This window comes from Buteo buteo, chromosome 18, assembly GCF_964188355.1.
Source record: "Buteo buteo chromosome 18, bButBut1.hap1.1, whole genome shotgun sequence".
In the NCBI taxonomy this organism is placed as follows: Eukaryota; Metazoa; Chordata; class Aves; order Accipitriformes; family Accipitridae; genus Buteo; species Buteo buteo.
The window spans coordinates 29,496,438-29,515,855 of record NC_134188.1 but is presented as its reverse complement, the minus strand read 5'-3'; the positions used below and the strand labels follow the sequence as shown (position 1 = coordinate 29,515,855).

Sequence of the window (19,418 nt, the reverse complement as noted above, 5' to 3'; positions counted from 1 at the left end):
CAACACTGAACTGGCTAAAGCACTGAGCAACCTTGTCTGACCCTAGAGCTGCCCCTGCTTTGAGCAGGAGGTTGGATTAGAGATGTCCTGAGGTCACTTCCAACCTGAATTACCCTGTGATCCTGTGATAATCATCTACTGATGGAGACATCAGTGTTCAAGAGCACCTGGGCCTCCTGATGGAGTGTAGATCAGCCTTCTTAATAATACCTCGTGCTGCTCTACTCACCTGTGAAGAGTCCTGCTGTGCAAGGCTTTGTGCACTACTCCCTTGTGTAGTGAAAGCCAGCATGTTCAAATTAGAGGTCACACACCCCTGGCAACTCTCACTGGAGGAATCCCAGGGACTCTGGCAGTGGGAACAGCAAACACATCCTTGTGCATGGCAATGCAGCCACCTCAAGGATGAAGACCATGATTCACAACAACAAGGTAAGACTTTAAATTGAGAGGAAAAAGAAGAGATTGCTTGTTTCTTTCTACTTATAAAGAAACAGATTTATTTTAAAAAAGACAAAGAACATTAGGAAAAAAACTAGGAGTGAACACTCTTCAAATCTGTATGTTTCATTGTAAAATCCTATTGTACAACACCTTTTCCTAGGATCTCTAACCTTTTTCCAAAACATGAAGTGGTGTCTCCATCCTTAGAGATATTCAAAAGCTGTCTGGACACAGCCCTGGGCAACTGGCTCTAGGTCGCCCTGCTTGAGCTGGAGGGCTGGACAAGATGACCTTCAGAGGTGCCTCCAACCTCAACCATTCTGCGATTCTGTGATGGTGTGAAAATAAACGCAGTATACTATCAGACCTTCTTCATTGGCCCTAAGGCTTGTTGGCCTTCATTGCATTAAAAGAGTTTTGTTGTAGTGTCCCACTGGCAGAAGAGTCATGAGAATAAAGAGAGGAAAGGCTGTCAGGTACTCTGTTTCATGGGGAATACCTAGAAAAAAATATTGAAAGCTGAAGATCTTGAACTTAATTCATAAATTCTTAGGAATTCCAAGCATGTGTGAAGTCAACGGTATGAAACACCTTTGACTTGGAAATGCCATATCCTTCAGCTTGGAAGTATCACTAACATTTGTAACTTGCCTATTTTTTTGTCTTGAGACATTGTCATTTTATTGAATAATTAATGGATATTATTTTTACAATTGCTACCAATAACTCTGGGTCTGAAATTTTTCCACAGCATCTGCTACAAGGAGGCTGAGCTGATTTGACTGAATACCCAATAGGTCAGAACAAGACCACAGAGGTGGAGGACTTCTGAAGTGCATTTCTGCATCTATAATGTCACTTGCTGTAATTATTTTACTTAGACATTGATGCTACAGCCAAAGTTTCTGGCAAAAATTTTGCTAAAGTGTTTTTGGAAAGTGAATGTGCCACAAGTGGATTAACTAAATCATTCAGAAAACACTGTAACCTTCACTCAGCTCTGCCATCATTACGGGTGAGATGGGAACAAAGTGCAATGTCAAGACATCTTTATTAGTTTGGTGAGCCACTTTTCCTTCCCATTGCTCTACCTTCTGGATCAGGGTTGGATTTAGATCATTGTAGTAGAATCTTTCCAAGTTTGGTGAGAGTAAACACTCTTGGAAGGAGTTTACGATTGCTATTTACTTTTTGCCTTCTGGTGGCATCTCAGAGTCTCCTATCATGTGCTAGGTGCCACACAAACAGAGGACAATCCTGCACCAAAGACTCTAACTGTAAAACAAGATGAGGTGGTGTGAGGATACAGGAGAAAGCAGCTGAGCATAGGTCACTGGGCAGTTCTGTCATTGTTTATATGAATTAAATTCAGGATCCTCCTCTGTATCTGCTTGGTCCTCACCCCGTAGATGATGGGGTTGAGCACAGCAGGCACCAGGATGTAGATGTTCCCCATGATGATATGGACCAGCGGAGCCAGGTCCTTCCCAAACCTGTGCACCACGGACAGCCCAATCAGGGGCACGTAGAAGGCCAGGACCACGCAGATATGGGCAACGCAGGTGCTGAACACCTTGAGCCTCTCCTTCCACGATGCCAGCCGCAAGACAGCCTTGAGGATCAGGATGTAGGAGAGGCAGATGAGGATGGCGTCTAGCCCCATGACCAGCAGGATGGCGGTGAGGCCGTACACCACGCTGGGGGTGGTGTTGGCGCAGGCCAGGTTCATCACGTCCTGGTGCAGGCAGAAGGAGTGTGACAGCACCCGGGAGCTGCAGAATGGAAGGGGCAGGAGGAGCAAAGGCAAAGGCAGGAAGAAGAGAACTCCCCTGGCCATGGCTACCAGCCCTATTTTCAGTGTCGCAGAGTTGGTGAGGATGGCAGCGTGTCTCAGTGGGTGGCAGATGGCCACGTACCGGTCCACAGCCATGGCCAGGAGGACAGTGGACTCGATGGCCGAGAGGGTGTGGATGAGGAACATCTGGACAAGGCAAGCACCGAAGCTGATCTCCCTGGTGTTGAACCAGTAGAAGGAGAGGACGCGTGGCACCGTGGACGTGGACAGGGCCAGGTCGATGGCAGCCAGCATGCAGAGAAAGAAGTACATGGGAGCATGCAGGCTGGGCTCCGTCTTCACGATGAACAGCACCACACAGTTGCCCGTGACCGCTAAGATGTACACGGAGCACAGAAGGATCGCCATCCAGAAATGAGCAGCCTCCAGCCCTGGGATGCTGGCCAAGATGAAGGAGGATGGGCTGAGGTCAGAGCTGTTGGGGAAGGGCATGGCACATGGGGTGAAGAGCAGTCATGCTATGCCATGGCACATCCCCTGCTGCAAGGGAAAGAGAAACAGCAGCTTTATAAATCCTTTCCCATGACCGTGAATCCCATGGGGCTGTGTCTGTGAAATGTGGGGGAATCTTACAGTTGCCATACTGATACAGAGAGCTCCTCTCTTATTTCTTTAGCCCATGATGGCTATATACAATAACATATGCAGCCACAAAATAATGGCATTTGAATTTGGACAGGAATTACTTGAATTCTTTTAAATGCAGAACACTGTAAAATCAACATTTTAAATGATAAACCCAACAGCTGAACTTGTTTTCTTTTATTTTTTAAGGGCAAAATTAAAATAAAAAAAAGAAAACAGATTTTTAGTGCTTCCTGTTAAACTCCAGTTCTGCTTGAGTTTTTCCATATGTGCTGTGCTGCTCTGTCAGAAATGTACTCTGTGAAACTGGCTGTGCTGCCTCCCACGGTCCACCACTCCCAAGTACTGCAGACACGCACAGTGAGACATGCATATTTATTTGTTTGCACACACAAAACGGATTTTCATCCTTTCTGCCTGAAAACACATATAGAAATATCAGAATATCTGTAGAGAAAAAAATTCTGATTATTTACCTTATTCTGTACCTGTAAACTTTCCAGGAGTACTGTGATCCAAGGAGAATGGTGAGGAAGATATGCAAAAGCCTTTGCTTTAGGTGCCTTTCTATTCTCTGGGATCAGATTTTTAAGAATATTGGGATTTTAAAAGTGTTGGTGTGGAACATCAAAGGCCAATGCAATGGCAGCGTCAGAGCCCCAGCACTGCCCAGCCCAGCCTGACGTGGGAGCGCTTGGGACAGGGCTGCAGACCCTGCCTGACTCGCAGCCCTAAGCTCTGACCGAAGAGAAGAGGGAGATTAGCTCGATCTCCTGGGCGGCATGGGACTTCATCCATCCACCTCGATGGATCAGGCAGCAAGTCAGTAGCTGGCTGTACCTGCCCTGGAATAAACCCACTGTCTCCCCTGCCCTTTATGGACAGCATGAGGTCAAGCACATAACTGCTATCTGAAACATTTCTGAGCTTTCTGATTATTTCTTTCACACCCTATCCATGTAAAACAAGGATGCAAAATTTTTTTATGGCGAGCTCTACAGGTTATTAATACAGCTATTTGAAAAGTCACATTTGGTTGTGAAAAAGTTTGTGGTTTTTTACTGCACATCTGTGGTGAAGCCCTTATCCTAAAATAGCAATCATGATTTATTTCCCTGATGTGGGGTTTTTCCATCTTGAATCTCTAACAAATAAGACTCATACTCTAGCTTTTTATACACAATTTACAAACAGCATAGGTGGGCTGTTACTGTCAAGTTGTCTAAAAGCTATTCTAGTGATGAAATTTTCAGCAAACCACTTACATTATGATGCAAGCTGAATGAACAAAGCACTTCAGTAACTGTCACAAGTATCTGAGCCAACTTACCTGCCAGCCACTGAACTGTAATTACAGTATGAGTCTCATTGTAAAATATTTGCCATCCTATTCATTTCTTTTGAGAGAACGTGACTGTGAGAGACAGACATACAAAGTAAAAAATCGCTGGATATTTCAGTTCATTTTTAGTTCTTTGGCATCAATAAATGCACCAACATTTTCAGAAGTGACTAATGATTTTGGATTGCTAGTGGGATGAAGACCAGGTACTGTAAGGACCTCGCTTTCTGTAGAGATAAAAACTGGATCCATGTTTTTAAAAACACCAGTAAATGCAGATTTATTTTCCTAGGGTGATCGTCCCACCACCAAGCCCCAGTAACTGCATTTAACAAGAGGTAAGCACATTCAGACAGTAAAACCATCCAAGCCAGAAGACCACTAGCAGCAGCCTGATCTCAGTAAATGCTCATAAACATTGACCAGACTTGTCCCATGGAACTAAAATGGGTCTGAGACCAACTTCCCAGGATGGAGCAGGCAATGGGAGAGTCTTCACTATCCTAATCCATCTCTCCACTGCTCCCTCCTATGACAGAAGGAAATATGTATGCCCTCTCAAAAGCCGTCTGAGCCATTTTGAATATGTAGCCATTTATCCATATCATCTCACCAGAAAAAAAAGTATACATCAACCCAAAATATTACTTCAGAAGAAAAAAGAAAAGAAAAACTAAAACCACAAGGCATCACTCAAATTCAAAGCATTTTGAACCAAAATTAAAATTCATTTTAATTGATGGTTTGATCAAATGTGGTTTGCTCTTTTTTTCCTAGCTGTTTTTCATCACTTATAAGCAGAAAAAGCTGTACCTGCTTGTAGCTCTGCTGCTGTTTTATAAATATGCCCAGGTCCTGGCTAGGTCAGTTGCTCTGGGCAGGCACTTGCTCTGTTTGGAGTCATATAAGCTGTGCCTGTACTAAAGTGAGCAGGACATGGCTGAAGCCTCATCCCACCATCACCCACACTGTTAATTCCCTCCTCACGTCCAGGGACATCCCTGGCTGCTGCCAGCTGGTTCTGCCCCAGGCAGTGCCCAGGTACGAGGGAGCAGGTAGCACCAGCCAGGGAATAATGTCCATTGGGCTGTGGAGTAAAGCCACCCTGGTTAGGAAAGGAAGAGACGATAGTCGTGGATGTGGCCAAGAAGCACCAGGTGTCTCCAGGACAGAGAACTGTCCTCCTCTCTCTTTTAATTATAGTGTGGACAAAGCCACAGAGTGCAGCAGGGACTGCAGCGTGGCTCCGCATGCATAAGGGTAACGGGAGAGTTTCCTGGGGCAGAGGACACACACGGTGCAGGGCTCAGGGAGGGCTTGGGACGGGAGGAGCTGGCAGTGGGAACCAAACAGACGTGGCAGGAATGGCCTTCCTTCTCCTTCCCCTCCTTCTCCTTCTCCTTCTCCTTCTCCTTCTCCTCCTTCCCCTTCCTCTTCCCCCCTCTCTCCCTCTCTTTGTCTCTCCATCTCTCATTCCCCCCTTCCCCTCCCCTTCCCATTCTTCTCTCCTCCTTCTCCTCTCCTCTCCTCTCCTCTCCTCGAGATGCCTCTGATACATCTCAGACTGCTCTTCCTGTGCCTCATAGGAAATAAATCCATTGACAAGTACTGTAAGTGACCCCATGGTACAAAGTGGAGACCTCAGGGCATCACAGAATAGGAATTAGAAGCTTTAAGTGGTTCATCTCTCTCTTTTTACTCTCACACAGATGTTAAATCACAATTAAGTTTCCCATTCCCAGAGGCAGCCACAAAGCTTTTTGAACATATATTCCTAAAAGACAGTACCTTATATAGAGGTTCCCAAATCTTGAGCGTCTGCTTGGTACCCTCCAGCTACACAGGTTGGGAAGCAAACGGAGTGGCAGATGAAGCTCTGCTGAAGTGGTGATGGAGACGCACCAAAGGCACTGCAAGCCTCACTCCACTGTGGTCTCCAGCTGTGCTAATAAATGTGCTAATAAATCTCCCACACATTTCCTCCCTGGCTGTCCGCCCCGAACATTTGCTTGCTGTGACAGAAGCTCCTTGGGCTTTTGCTGTTTCAGAGAATGGCTGTAACCAGGAAGCATGGATGTTCAGGAAGAAACTCTGGAAGTTTTCAGTATGGGAGCAGTGCTGTGTGAGAATTCTGCAAGCTAAGCATCTTTCCAGCAAAGCTCAGTTCTAGGCTTTTCTGCTGAAAGTTGTGTTTGTTCCCTTATGTTAATCTTTCCTCTGATAATAGCTGGCTACAAGCACCAGGTCAGACCTTAGATATTTTGAGCAAAGAGTGCTCCCATTGGGTGCTATCTCAATGCAAACAGGACTCCACCCCAAGACCCGCTGTGCCAACGCTCAGGCAGAGGTTCTGGGGGTGGTTTGCTGAACAGTATTTCACTCTGTGCAAGGGCCCACTGGGAGCCTCAGCAAAATAACTAGCACAACACAAAACGAACAGTGGCCTGGGAATCCTCCCCTCAGGAATCTTCCCTTTTCCCTTTCTATATTTTTATGGAGATGTTCCCTCATTATTCTTTTCTCTTTATTCCAGGTACTGTTAAGTGTAGAGCAGAATAGAAAAATATACCAATCCTGGGTTAGTCTGAAGTGTGATGTGCTTAGCAGCAGGCAGAAACAGGCCAGTTCTGGTGCAATCCTGTCCCGATACCTTCTGCTGCTTCCAAGGTGAACACTGACCGTTTCTTCTTATTCTCCACTGCAGTCAAGACTGGCCAAAATATGGCTTAAGATCAACAAAAATACAGCTCCATAATTTGGAGGCATGAAAGATATGGGGCCATTTTATTCTGTCGGTGGGAGCATGCAAGCCAGGAGGATCATGAAATCTTGCTGCGTGTCTGGCTGAGACCCCTCCTACAGCAGAGCAATAAGATGCTGGGAGACACTGTCACCTCCCGACTGCGGACTGGCCAGTCAGTACCTGGCAGGTCTCAGCTGGAAGATTGTAGTACATGGTCCTTAGTGTCAGGAAGTTTAGCCATTCCTATTATATTTTTTAAACCCCTTTTTTTCAGCAAGAGAGCCACTCACACCAGACCCCAAGCACCATCCTGATGCATACTTAATTCATACAATCCTGTGCTCACCTACAGCAAATCCTGAAGATTTTAAGCAACTCCAGCCTAGTATCTCTGCATCATATAAACAGAAAAAAAAATGGCTTCATCAAGTCTTTTGACCTTTTACAATTAATAGATGTCTTTTATTGAAGATATTGCATACATACATTACATTCAATGCAAAACAATGGCTGGAACATTGGCAAGATGGTAAGACTTGATGACATCAAAAAGAGATGCAAAAGCAGCACTGTTTCCATCACTGTAGATGTGTATGGCACTTCAGAAGCAGATAAAGATGAAGGCTGAGCCTTTTTTTAAGAAGGACTGAGTGCTGTGGGCCCACTTAACAGCACCTGATCTTCAGAAAATGCTCTGTGCTCAGCCTCTGGAGCTGAGCTCCATCTTGTGGGATGTTTCCAGCTGAACAACTAATGACTGGGATATTCAGAGTGGCTCCAAACCCTTGGCCCAAGCCTTGTCCTGTTGTGCTTGCTGCCTGGGTTAGCTATGCTGTTACATGCGATGAGGGAACGATGACCCCATACCAGGGAGTCTGAGTGAAGCTTACATGCTGTTATCTTGCTACTAGAGTTTGCATAACATGTGTTGCAGAGGTTCCTTGATCCACCTCATTGCATGACTTGAAAAGATAAAGTCATTCAACCCTTTTTTTTTTAATTGACTCCCTCTAATTGGGGCTTCCATCTGTATATATCGCTGGCATTGCTTGGGGTGTTCGCAGGCTGCTGGAAGGGATGAAAGCATCATGCTAGGACAAAACATGGAAGATCACAGCGCTGGGTTGAGGCACAGTGTCCGAGTGGATCTGCAGTTCTTTCATCTGGCAGTGATCCGCATGGATGGAGCACCAGGAAACTAGTCCACTAGCTCTGACCAAGAAACCAGTCCACTAGCACTTTCTGGCATAACTGGTGGAGGAAGCTACCAGTCAGATTCACTCTTCCTCCGCAGTGCCCTCAGCAAAGCCTCACGGATGTGGCTGGATTTTATGCTGTAGATAATGGGGTTGAGAGCAGGGGGAATTATAAGGTAGGTGTACGCCACCAAAGTGTTAACCAGAGGAGGAACGTTCTTTCCGAAGCGATGGATCATGGACAGTCCAATCATTGGGATGAAGAACACTAGAACAGCACAGATGTGGGAAACACATGTATTCAAAGCCTTGAGACACTCCTCCTTGGTTGCAAGGCTGATAACAGTTTTAATGATTAGGATGTAGGACAGCACAATGAAGATGAAGTCCATCCCCACTGTTGATAAGAGGATAATCATACCGTAGAAGACATTGACTTTTATATCTGCACATGCTAGGTTCATGATATCAGGATGGAAGCAAAAAGAATGAGAAAGCTCAGTCTTCCCACAATAGGTTAGTCTCTTGAGCAAGAAGGGTATGGGAAGGAGGGAGACCATACCCCTCAATATAATTGCCAGACCTATTTTTATGACAGTTTTCTTGGTCAGTATGGATGAGTGTCTCAGTGGATGGGAGATGGCAATGAAGCGGTCAAATGCCATTGCCAGGAGCACAGAGGATTCAATGAAGGACAGTATATGGATGAAATACATCTGAGTAAGGCAAGCATCGAACCCAATTCTTCGCATATTAAACCAAAAAATGCCCAGAGTAGTAGGCAGTGTACATAGAACCAAGCCCAGGTCAGTGACTGCCAACATGGAGAGGAAGTAGTACATTGGTTCGTGAAGACTTTGGGTCTTCTTTATGATGAATAGGATCATGCAGTTTCCCAAGAGAGCAATAAGGTACAGTGTACAGAAAGGGATGGAGATCCAGTGGTGAAGGGCTTCCAGGCCTGGGATGCCCATCATGAGGAAAGCTGAAGGCTGATAGAAGGAGCCATTGAATTCCCACGTGGTATGTGAGTCATGCTCCATCCCAGCTCAGCTCTCACATGACCTATACCTAAAACAAATCAACAACAGAAACTCCACGTAGTTGGACTCTCCACTGAACATAGAAGTGGGTAATGACAAGCGTCACATCCCTCCACCTCCCCACCAACCTATGCAGATGACCCCATGCTGCTTAGGACACCGTTATAATTACCATAGTGTCACATATGACTACACTCTTGTTTATCCATTAAAATATAAAATGAAGGAAAAGGATGGGCATTTTTTCTTAAAAAAGAAATACATTTTTTCTTAAAATGGAAGTGAAGACATTACTGGTGAGTGCTACTGTTTTACAGTTGTCCCCAAATTCCACAGGTTGAGATGCACTATTGGGTGAACAAATGATTTTTCTGATTTTTCTATGGCCACCTCAACCAAGACCAAGCTGCTAAGCAGCTGGCTTCTTTTTGATGCTAACTGGACATCAAAGGACATGAAAATGGTGAAGGTTTAACTCTGACTTCTTAGTTAAGAATTCAACATTGGAAACAAATGCAGAATATAACAGAGAATCAGGGACTTAGACATTGCTGCTCTCAGCTAAGAAGATGGCCACCAGGGTAAGGTGGATTTTCAGTGGCTTTCACATCCAAGTTGTTATTCATTTCATAATCTACCTTACTATCAGGTGAAGGGAAATAAATGAGCAAAATCCCACTTGTGTGGTGCCCATGACTTTTATTAATAAGGGAAATGCAAGCGTAAGCACAAGAAGTTGCAGGTTCAGAAGCACTAGGGAGGCATCCATGGAAAGTCTCTGGGTCCAAATCAGACAGAAGGGCTACAGGGGATATAGTGGAGTTTTTATGCAGGGATCAAGCGTATGAGGTGAGTAAGGCCTTTACAGAAATCTAGCAGATGTCTACTCTAGTGAGTTCAGCAGAGGGCCACGGAGATGGATGGGAGTTGGAGAGATGCTCTAGGGTATGAGACCAAGGAAAGAGGCTTGTTCGGCCTGGAGAAGAGAAGGCTTTGCAGGGACCCGACAGCAGCCTTTCCCTACCTACAGTGAGGGTAGGGGAAGCATTCCCCTACCTACAGGAAGGCTGAGCCAGGCTCTTCACAGCAGTGCATGGCAGGAGGAGGAGAGACAACAGGTATAAGTTGAAACAAGGGAGGTTTAGGCTAGATATAATGGGAAATGTTTCCCCATGAAGACTATCAAGCATCGGCGCAGGTCACCCAGAGAGGTTGTGCTTCTCCATCCTTAGAAGTTTTCAAGACCCACCTGGACAAAGCCATGACCATCTTTGACCTCATAGCTGGCCCTGCTTTGAGCAGGATGTTGGACTAGAGATCTTCTGAAGTCTCTCCAACCTGAATTATCCAATGAAACTATAAGCCTGTGATCTTACCATAGGTTTCAGTCCTCTTGGAGAATTCAGCCATCTCAGCATAATCCAGGTTCCTACACTGCATGTGACAATACACCCTAGCACGGATGCTGGAGAGGCTGACAGGGTCCCTTTCTGTGCCTTCTGTGACAGAATGACAGGCTGGGTGGATGGGGGAAAGCAGTGGATGTGCAAAACAAGAGCTAATTAAAGGAAAAGAAATATTTGTGGCTTCAGTCTTAATGCACCTTCTGTAGGATACAAAACAAGCAGGTCAAAGAGTGCCTGAATTAAGAGCAAGAGGGTTTACTATAACACGGTTTGGTTTTGAATAAACACACATATCTTCCATGATGTATTTATTACATTCTTAATGTGGTTTTCCTCTATTAGACTCAGCCTGCTTGAGAGTCTAATGTGGCAATAAATCCCAAAGCTCAGCAAGGATAAACATCTTCCTGCTCCAGGGCAAAAGCAACACGTAACTGATGGGAACTGGGGAAGACCCAAAGTCATTTCATTTCCTCCAGGCAGAGCCACTTTCTCTTCATTGCAAAGTTACATGTTAACATCAGGAATCACCTTGGGCAGCTCGTAGCCCCACCGTGGCAGTTGCTGAAGGGACAAGTCACAGCCCTTCTGCAGAAGAGCCTCGTCAGTGCATGAGGTGGCACGGACATGGATGGGCAGCCTGCACTTTCCCTAATGCTTCAACAGTGGTTGGCGTTGGCAAAAGGAAACTGGCCAGAGGTACCTCAGGTCCTAAGTGGCAGCGTGGAGCTCCCCAAAGGTAAGAGCTGTCCCTTTCTGTCAATCCAACAGCATCTGAGCAGCGAGAATTAAGCTGCAGACTCCTGCAATTCAGTCTCATCTGGAGGCTGGGTTAAAAAAAATGAAAAAAACAAGTGTGTGCGTGCCTGTTTGTCTGTCTAACTGTCTCCCGTACAGCAGCATATGGCAGATATCCAGAACTCTCAGAGATACTGAGATTCAAGAGGTTTCCAGGAATATGGAGGTGGATAAAGAGGAGGGACTGTTAGAGCACAGGGGGAAAGGAAGGACTGGTGAGAACTATCTGGGGTCTGTAAGGGATACTTCTCCTACAAGAAAGCCTTCATGCAAACCTGACTTTGTTAGACACTGGCAACCCCTACCATGCTATAGGAAGTTATTTAGAAATGGGATTTACTATCTCTGCTCCTCTCTGTGCTACTCTGGTTTGTTTTGTGCCCCTATGTATTACAGATACGGATCCCACTCCAAGCCATTTTTTTCCCCTCCATGTTTTATGTGTGGGTGAATATATATATATATGTGTGTGTCTATAAATAATATATATAAATATATAAAATACATAGAATATATAAAATATATTTAAAAGCATGCATACTTATTTATGTTTATGTACATTCATATGTGTATATATAACATATAGCACACATATACGTTACACCTCCCAGTTGACTACTGTGGGACAGCAGTTACACCTTTCACGCTGCAGCCAAACCCTGATGAGGAAACAAACCTCCGGTTGTGGAGCATATGAATTTAAAGATTAATGGCAGCACCCGACTGTGTTTGCTGCTAGCCTGGAAAGGCATCCTACCAGAGACAGAAAACTGTCTGCCTGCTCAGTGCCCAAGGCGTTTCTGCTCCCCAGGACCTACTCCAGACTGCCTGGAGGAAGGTATCAGGCACGAAAGCAGTTGCCTCATGGAGGGCACAGTGCCGTCCCTCCTTCTCCAGTCCTCAAAAGCCACCTCCTCATTTCTTGACTCTGTCTTTGATTTTCACTAATAATTTAAGCAAAGTACTGTGCTTTAAGAGTTCTTCTGAGTGTAGGCAAGAGCGGGGACTTGGGAGCCGGAGCTTGGGAGCCAGGGCTGGGGAAGGATGGTACAAAGAGATCTGCTTTTTTCCCAAGAGGAGACTTTGCTATTTTCACAACTGCATTGCTGCCAACTCAAGCATCCAAGCGAGGGCTCAGCCTCTTGGTGAAAGGAGAAGGATTAGCAAAGGGACTCTGGGGATGCAGCACCCACAGATATTAATTTCTTTGACTTTACAGGCAAGGACAGGAACGTGCCATTCCCACCAGCTGAGCCAGGCCACCAGACGGTGGAAGAGCAGGCTGACTCTTGCACAAAGCCCACAGCACAATGACAAGCGGCACCACGATGGCTAGAACTTCCCTGGCAGTACTGTGATGCCAGCCCTGCCTGAAATTACAGCCACCCACTTCCTCCAGCACATCCAACCCAGCGGGTCCCTCTGGAATGGTGTAGACCTCCCGAGCAGTGCTTCGGAGGCATCTCCCCACCCGTGTTGGTGTCCAGTCCCATAAACTGCAGCTACCGCACTAGTAAAACAGGATCGCAATGATGGAGAGGCTGCTAATTGCCCAGGGTACTTACCGAGTGTGGCAGCGGGGGCCCAGGGGCTTTATGACTTGCGCAGGCAGCACAACTCCATTGCGATGCAGAAGAAGAACCTGCATCCGCATCCCGGCATCGGGAGGGCAGCGCTTATAACGCGCCCCGTGGACTGACCCTGTCCAATCAACCGGGAGCCACGCAGAGTCCAAGCTCCCTGTGCGTAATCAGCATGAGGCGTACCAGTGAGAATAGTGTGTGAAGTAAATGATCTTTTCCATTTATGATGCTCTCCCAGCAGGCATGATTTTCTCCTGATAGTTTATTGGGTGACATGTTTATAGCTCCCTGTGATTTATGGCTGGCGATGCTGCAGCATGCTGGCAATACACGTGATTTTTATTGTGAGAATGGATCTGTAATGCAAATAATAATAAATTTTGCAGGAAGAGTGCTTGCAGCATCTCTCCAAGGGAGTAACAGAGGTGAAGTTCTATCTATCCCCCGTGACCAGTGAGACACAAAATGTTTAATTAAAATCATAATATATTACACAATAAAAACAAACTAAATATTACAACGCCAAACACAGACACATTAGCGGATATCTTCTCAGATAGCCCAGAAGCCTGTTGTATCTAGATGTCTTGTGGTAATAAGTTTATCTTTGCCACCTCAGCTGTGATGTGGAAATTGCTATTAACCCCTATTTCTGTGGCTGCCAAACCAAGACACAGGAGAGCTAACTGGTTTGCCCATTTTCATATGAGGTGTCTATAGTAAATACAGCCACCGGACCTAAGAGATACTTCTGTAGTCACAAACCAGACTGTGCTGGGGCACTGCCCATGATGGACACCAGTAAATTGTTGTCATGTTCCCTGGCACACTGCTGACCTGAGCCAACCTGCACTTCAGCAACTTCCAGGCAGGGGCTCAGGAGTCTGCATGATATCACTGCCTCATTTTAGAGGCTAGAGGGTTTGTTGGCATGATCCTGGACTACCTGGTGCTGGGTGGCCCCAGCACCAAAGAACAATTAATTTACAAGCATTAATTTTAAGTAAGACAGCTACCTGGTTGTTAAACCTCATGGCCAGGCTTATGGCTGAATACACCGAGCCTTCGTGACACTCATCCAAATGGTCCTGGCAGAGGTTTGCTATCTCTAGGTGTGCCAGATGTGAAAAAAAAACGGAGGAAGAAGAACTATTGAAGCTAGCAAACATCCTGGAGCAAGCGTGCTCAGAGGCATAGAATAGAATAGATTAGAATAGAATAGAATAGAATAGAATAGAATAGAAAATTCAGTTGGAAGGGACCTACAATGATCACCTAGTCCAACAGCCTGACCACTTCAGGGAAGTTCCTGTAGAAGTGGAGATTATTGGAAAAGTACTCTTCAGCCTTGAGAAGAGACAATAAAGCAGTACAGGAAAGGTCTATAAGATAATGAATGGGGAGGAGAGGATACATATGGAATGATTTTTCATCTTTTCTCACACTATGTGAACTAGGAGGGGGAGGACACACCCTGAAAATACTAGGCAGAAGATTTAAAAAAAATTTAAAAGTACCTTTTTAAACAGCTTATAACAAAATTATGAGACTTATCACTGCTGGATGTTGTGGGAGCCCAAAGTATATATAATTCAAAAAAGTATTAGACAAATCCATAGGTGAGAGATTCATTGATTTATATTAAACATGATGGCTGAGGTGCTGCCTCCTGTTCAGGAAGCCTCTAAATTGATTGCTAGATGCTGGGACATGTGCCAAGGGAAGGATAAACTGTAAATTACCTTCCTAAATGGCCATTAATAGCCACTCTTCAAGGCAGGATGGCAGGATGGAGGGAGCTTTGGTTTGATCTAGTAGAATAGTTCTTACGGTCTTCAGAGCAAACAAGCTTTAGCCAGACGTCTTTATGTTGGAAAGTGAAAGTTCCGTCACAGCTGGCCACGACGAGCACAAGACTCAAACGTGGTGTGACGGGTTTAGAGCGGCTGAGATGCCACAGTGCAGAGTGAAAGCAGGACCTGGGAGGCAGCAGGGAGAGGCAAGTGTCCTGCAGCAAAGCAAAGAGATGCTGCAGCGATGGGAATAACCAGGCTGCCGGGCTAAGACAAAGTGTCATGGGCTGAACTGGAAGGAAGGGAACCTGAGGTTAGGCAAGGGGTGGACAGTGAAACAGGTCGACATGGTCATGGCATCACCACCACAGATGGTTTTCCTCAATGTCTTTCAGTAATGGTTTCAGCTGAGCTGATCCTGTCTCGGGGCAAAGGCACAGGTGAGATACCCTCGCCAGGCCCCTTTTCCCACAGCTCTCCAGAAAAGGTATAACCTTTAATCTTTTTGGATTCATCCATCTGTGGAAATGACAGGGTATCTCTTTCCCTGCTCTACTCAGCCCAGCTGCATGCACACACTCATCTTTCATGCACCCTGGCACATTTAGTTTCTTTCCCTTGGGACTCTTTGCCACCATTTTACTCTACATATCAGGCAGTTTCCAGCGTCACTCGTTCACCCTCCTGTGCTGAGAGGCTGCAGACAAACTGTGCTCAGCAAACCTGTATATGTGCAGCTGGAAGCAATGATTTGGTTTGCAAACTGCAGCATCGCTGCTAGGAACTGCCAGAGAGAAAAATTTCCTCTTGTTACCTATCTTGCCTGTGCTGAAATGATAACGTGTTTCTAGCATGAATGTCGTGCTTGAAGGTCCTCTCAAGACCAGTGTGCTGAGCAGCCTGGTCGTATGCATGGCACAGAGAGAGGGGTTGCATAGGGTCTGCTGGGACAAGGGAGTGGCCTGGAGGTGAAAATGTCTGCTTGGGGTTATCCAGCAGACCCGCAGCGGAATGAGAAAAAGGGCTCAGGCTTCCAGCAGCCACTATAAAATGCCCAACACTGACCTTGCTTGAATCACCCCCATACCTATTTTATAGTTGTCATGGTTTCAGCTGGGACAGAGTTAATTGTCTTCCTAGTAGCTGGTACAGTGCTATGTTTTGAGTTCAGTATGAGAAGGTTAATAACACACTGATGTTTTCAGTTGTTGCTAAGTAGTGTTTATACTAAAAGTCAAGGATTTTTCAGCTTCTCATGCCCAGCCAGCAAGAAGGCTGGAAGGGCACAAGAAGTTGGGAGGGGACACAGCGAGGACAGCTGACCCAAGCTGGCCAAAGGGATATTCCATACCATGTGACGACATGCCCAGTATATAAACTGGGGGGAGTGGGGCTGGGGGAATCACCACTCGGGGACTAACTGGGTGTCAATCGACAGGTGGTGAGCAATTGCACTGTACATCATTTGTACATTCCAATCCTTTTATTATTACTGTTGTCATTTTATTAGTGTTATCATTATCATTATTAGTTTCTTCTTTTCTGTTCTATTAAACTGTTCTTATCTCAACCCATGAGTTTTACTTCTTTTCCCGATTTTCTCCCCCATCCCGCTGGGTGGGGGCAGGGTGAGTGAGTGGCTGCATGGTGCTTAGTTGCTGGCTCGGGTTAAACCACGACAATAGTGTAAGATAAATTCATCTTGTACCAGATACGCTAAAAATCTTATGATTCCCTCTGATCTGTGTCTCAAGGCTCACCCACATGCACCAAGCTTCCGGCAGTGATGTTTCCATACCGTGCTCCCACCAAGTCATTCTTGCTAGTTTTCTGCTTAATCCCTTTTCCCAAAAGCATAGGTATTGCATGTGTATAGGGAAGGGTGTCAGGATCTGTTCATCTGTTTTCCCATCTTAAAAAAACCAAAAAACTGCTTTCCCAGAACTACAGCTAAGGGCGAACACAGCCCCACTTGGCACACATCAGTCTATTTGCTGGAAATGTTTATAATTTGAGCCTAAGCCAGTCCTAATCATATTTACTGTACAGGCCAGAGTTCAGTGTGTGAGTACTGACAGGAGTGGGAGAAGGGATGGCGAGGAAGGAAGGGGAAGGTAGGGGGGCTTGGTCCTCCTGTGTAAAAGCCTTTACAAGACCCTGTTCAAAACGAGCACGCTCATGACATTTATGAAGGTAATGCTCACTGGAGATATGCAAATAAAGAAGACGAAAGTGTTTAGGAAGATCCAGGGGAACAGGAGCACCATTGCTACCTGAAATCACCACACTGGCACCAATTCTGGCTTCCTTCTTTTCTCCTAGTGAGGGATTCCACTGTCTGTGTGTCCACGCACAGGTCTGAACTGGAAGGTGAGACTCAAAGGCTGCTGCTGTGGAGGTTTCACCTCCCGCCATCCCAGCAGTGTCCCTCAGGGTTGCTCCAGACTTTGCAGTTCCGGGGCAGAGGAGGAAGGCAGGTATGTCCCCCATCCTTCTCTGCTTCAAAAAGTTTCAAAAATGCAAGGGCTGTTTGATCATACGCAGTTTTCTTTGGCTCCAGTGGCTGTGTTGAACTGGACAAAAATATCCCAGCTGCCTGGAAGGAGACATTGCAGCCCAGAAGGGATGTTTTTTCCTGGGCAGGCTGTCCTGCCCACTTGCTACCAAAGGAGCAGCTGACTGCGTTGGCACCAGCAGCTCTGACGTCACCAGCAGTGACGCAATGTTTTTCCAAGTCAGCCATCTACTGAGGCTCAAAAATAGCACTGAGGAAAACAGCTCGGCGGGACCTGGACTTGGACCAGCTGCTCTTATGACAGATTCCCCAAAGGACCGCCCGACCCTGGAGCCAGGCAGCTCTTCTGCTTTGGGATGTCCCTTGGGCCTTAGCATTAAGGGGAAACCCTCTCCTGCTGAGCTCCAGGGATGAGCTCATAGCACCAGCTAACCACCCAGGGGAGGTGTGATGGGTTAGACACTTAAGATCCAGTAGCTCCTTGCAGGCAGCAGCTCTTGCTGGTCCCTGCTCTGTGTGTGTGTGTTGAGGGTTGTGGTTGACGACAGTGGAAGTGGTGGGGTTGGGACTACAATCCTGGCCTGAAAGGTGTGGGTAGATGCTGGAGAAGCATGCCGTGGGGCCAGGCTTTGATTGTGGTGGGAAGTCGTAGAAGCATAAAATGATAGAATCATTTAGGTTGGAAAAGACCCTTAAGATCATCGAGTCCAACTGTTAACCTAATACTGCCAAGTCCACCACCAAACCATGTCCCTAAGTCCTAGGGAAGGATGGAGAAGGGGCTGGAGAAGGGAGGCTTTGGTCAGGCTCCAGTTTGGGGTTGCAGTAAGTGCATGAGGGACTTACATGGGCAGGACTTAGGTCAGGGGCAGCTGTGCATGTGGACAGAAGGGAGGACAGATGAGTCCCCTAGACCCTCCCACACTCTCCCAAGTTCTGTTGTACAGCTGCGTTTCTGTATTTAGTGTTCACCACCTTGCTGCTCATACATTTTTTCAAGTGAAAACCCTCATTCAGTGGTTGCTAATAGAAGTCAGTCTTTTGCCAGAGCACTACAGTCTCCAGCTCTATTATCCATTCTAAAGCTGGTCCACTTTAACTTCACCACCTTATGAACACCAGGGTGACCTCAACACAGAGCTTGGAAGAAATTAGAGAGGCAGACAGTGCCACTTCACCGTGGTCTTCTGCAGGGAGTAGAGCAGTTAAAATTGTACGGAACACTGTTAAGCCTGTACAACTGCAGCTCATTCAGGTGCTAAGCCACCCAGACTGCTTCAGCAGAAAAATAGTGTCTTTAATTGAAATCATCAAAAAAACCGTGGGTAAAGTGAAGTGATGTCAACCAATTTCCTGTGCTGCCGTGACTGACACACATGAGATCCTCGGTCACAGGCGCTCCAACCTGCAAAAGTGAATGAGCTCTTGTACAGGCAAACATTGACATATTTAATGCCTGACTTGGTACATCAGGTAAATAACACAATGGGGGGATTCAGAAAATGCAGAAAGGACAGGCAGTCCTGTCACAAAGGCAGCAAACTCTGCTTTTAGTGTGTGCACTGGAAAATCAAACAATCCCAGAGAAATCTGCAAACATTGCAAAGCCCTGTATTTCATTTTCCCATATTAAGCAAAGCTGGTAGATAGAGGTGATTCAGAGACAACCGAGAGGTGAACGTAGGTCAATGCGACCTGCATATAATTTGCTAAAATACAAACTCAAAGGAGCATCATGTACAGCATGTCCCAGACCTCCACCAGCAGGATAACATTGTCTGAAGGCTGTAAATAACAGCTGGGATGCAATAAATTTACCCTGATGCGGAAGGAATGTCGAGGTAAAGCTGTGAAACTTGCTGCTGGTGTGTGGCCTCAATGAGAGCGGTGCCTGATCCCCAAACTCAGAGGCGCATGCTGCAACTCTTAGACAACCTTTGTTCCTTAGGGAACTCCTTACAAGCATGGTTTCTGCCTCCTTGTGCTCACCATCCACAGCACAGCTCCACGAGGAATGGCTGGCAGAAGGAGAGGGCACAGGAATAGCTGTAGAGAGACCACTGTTTTGCCAAAAACAACCAAAAAAAGTGTGCATGGAAAGTACACTTTGCTTTT

General features: G+C 46.1%; 2 protein-coding genes across 2 annotated transcripts; both read right to left on the bottom strand.

Moving 5' to 3' along the window:
- Positions 1-570: 570 nt before the first annotated feature.
- LOC142041478 (olfactory receptor 51E2-like) lies at positions 571-13,048 on the bottom strand. Its single transcript, XM_075050363.1, has 2 exons — positions 12,978-13,048; positions 571-2,779 (listed from the first exon to the last, which is right to left on the bottom strand). The coding sequence occupies exon 2, from the start codon at positions 2,729-2,731 to the stop codon at positions 1,775-1,777; it is 957 nt and encodes a 318-aa protein (XP_074906464.1). The 5' UTR covers positions 2,732-2,779; positions 12,978-13,048; the 3' UTR covers positions 571-1,774.
- Positions 8,234-9,304, bottom strand: LOC142041477 (olfactory receptor 51G2-like). Its single transcript, XM_075050362.1, has one exon. The coding sequence runs from the start codon at positions 9,206-9,208 to the stop codon at positions 8,234-8,236; it is 975 nt and encodes a 324-aa protein (XP_074906463.1). The 5' UTR covers positions 9,209-9,304.
- Positions 13,049-19,418: the final 6,370 nt, after the last annotated feature.

Coding starts and splice junctions, on each gene's coding strand:
- LOC142041478 (XM_075050363.1), bottom strand. CDS start 2,731: ATGCCCTTCCCCAACAGCTCTGACCTCAGCCCATCCTCCTTCATCTTG.
- LOC142041477 (XM_075050362.1), bottom strand. CDS start 9,208: ATGGAGCATGACTCACATACCACGTGGGAATTCAATGGCTCCTTCTAT.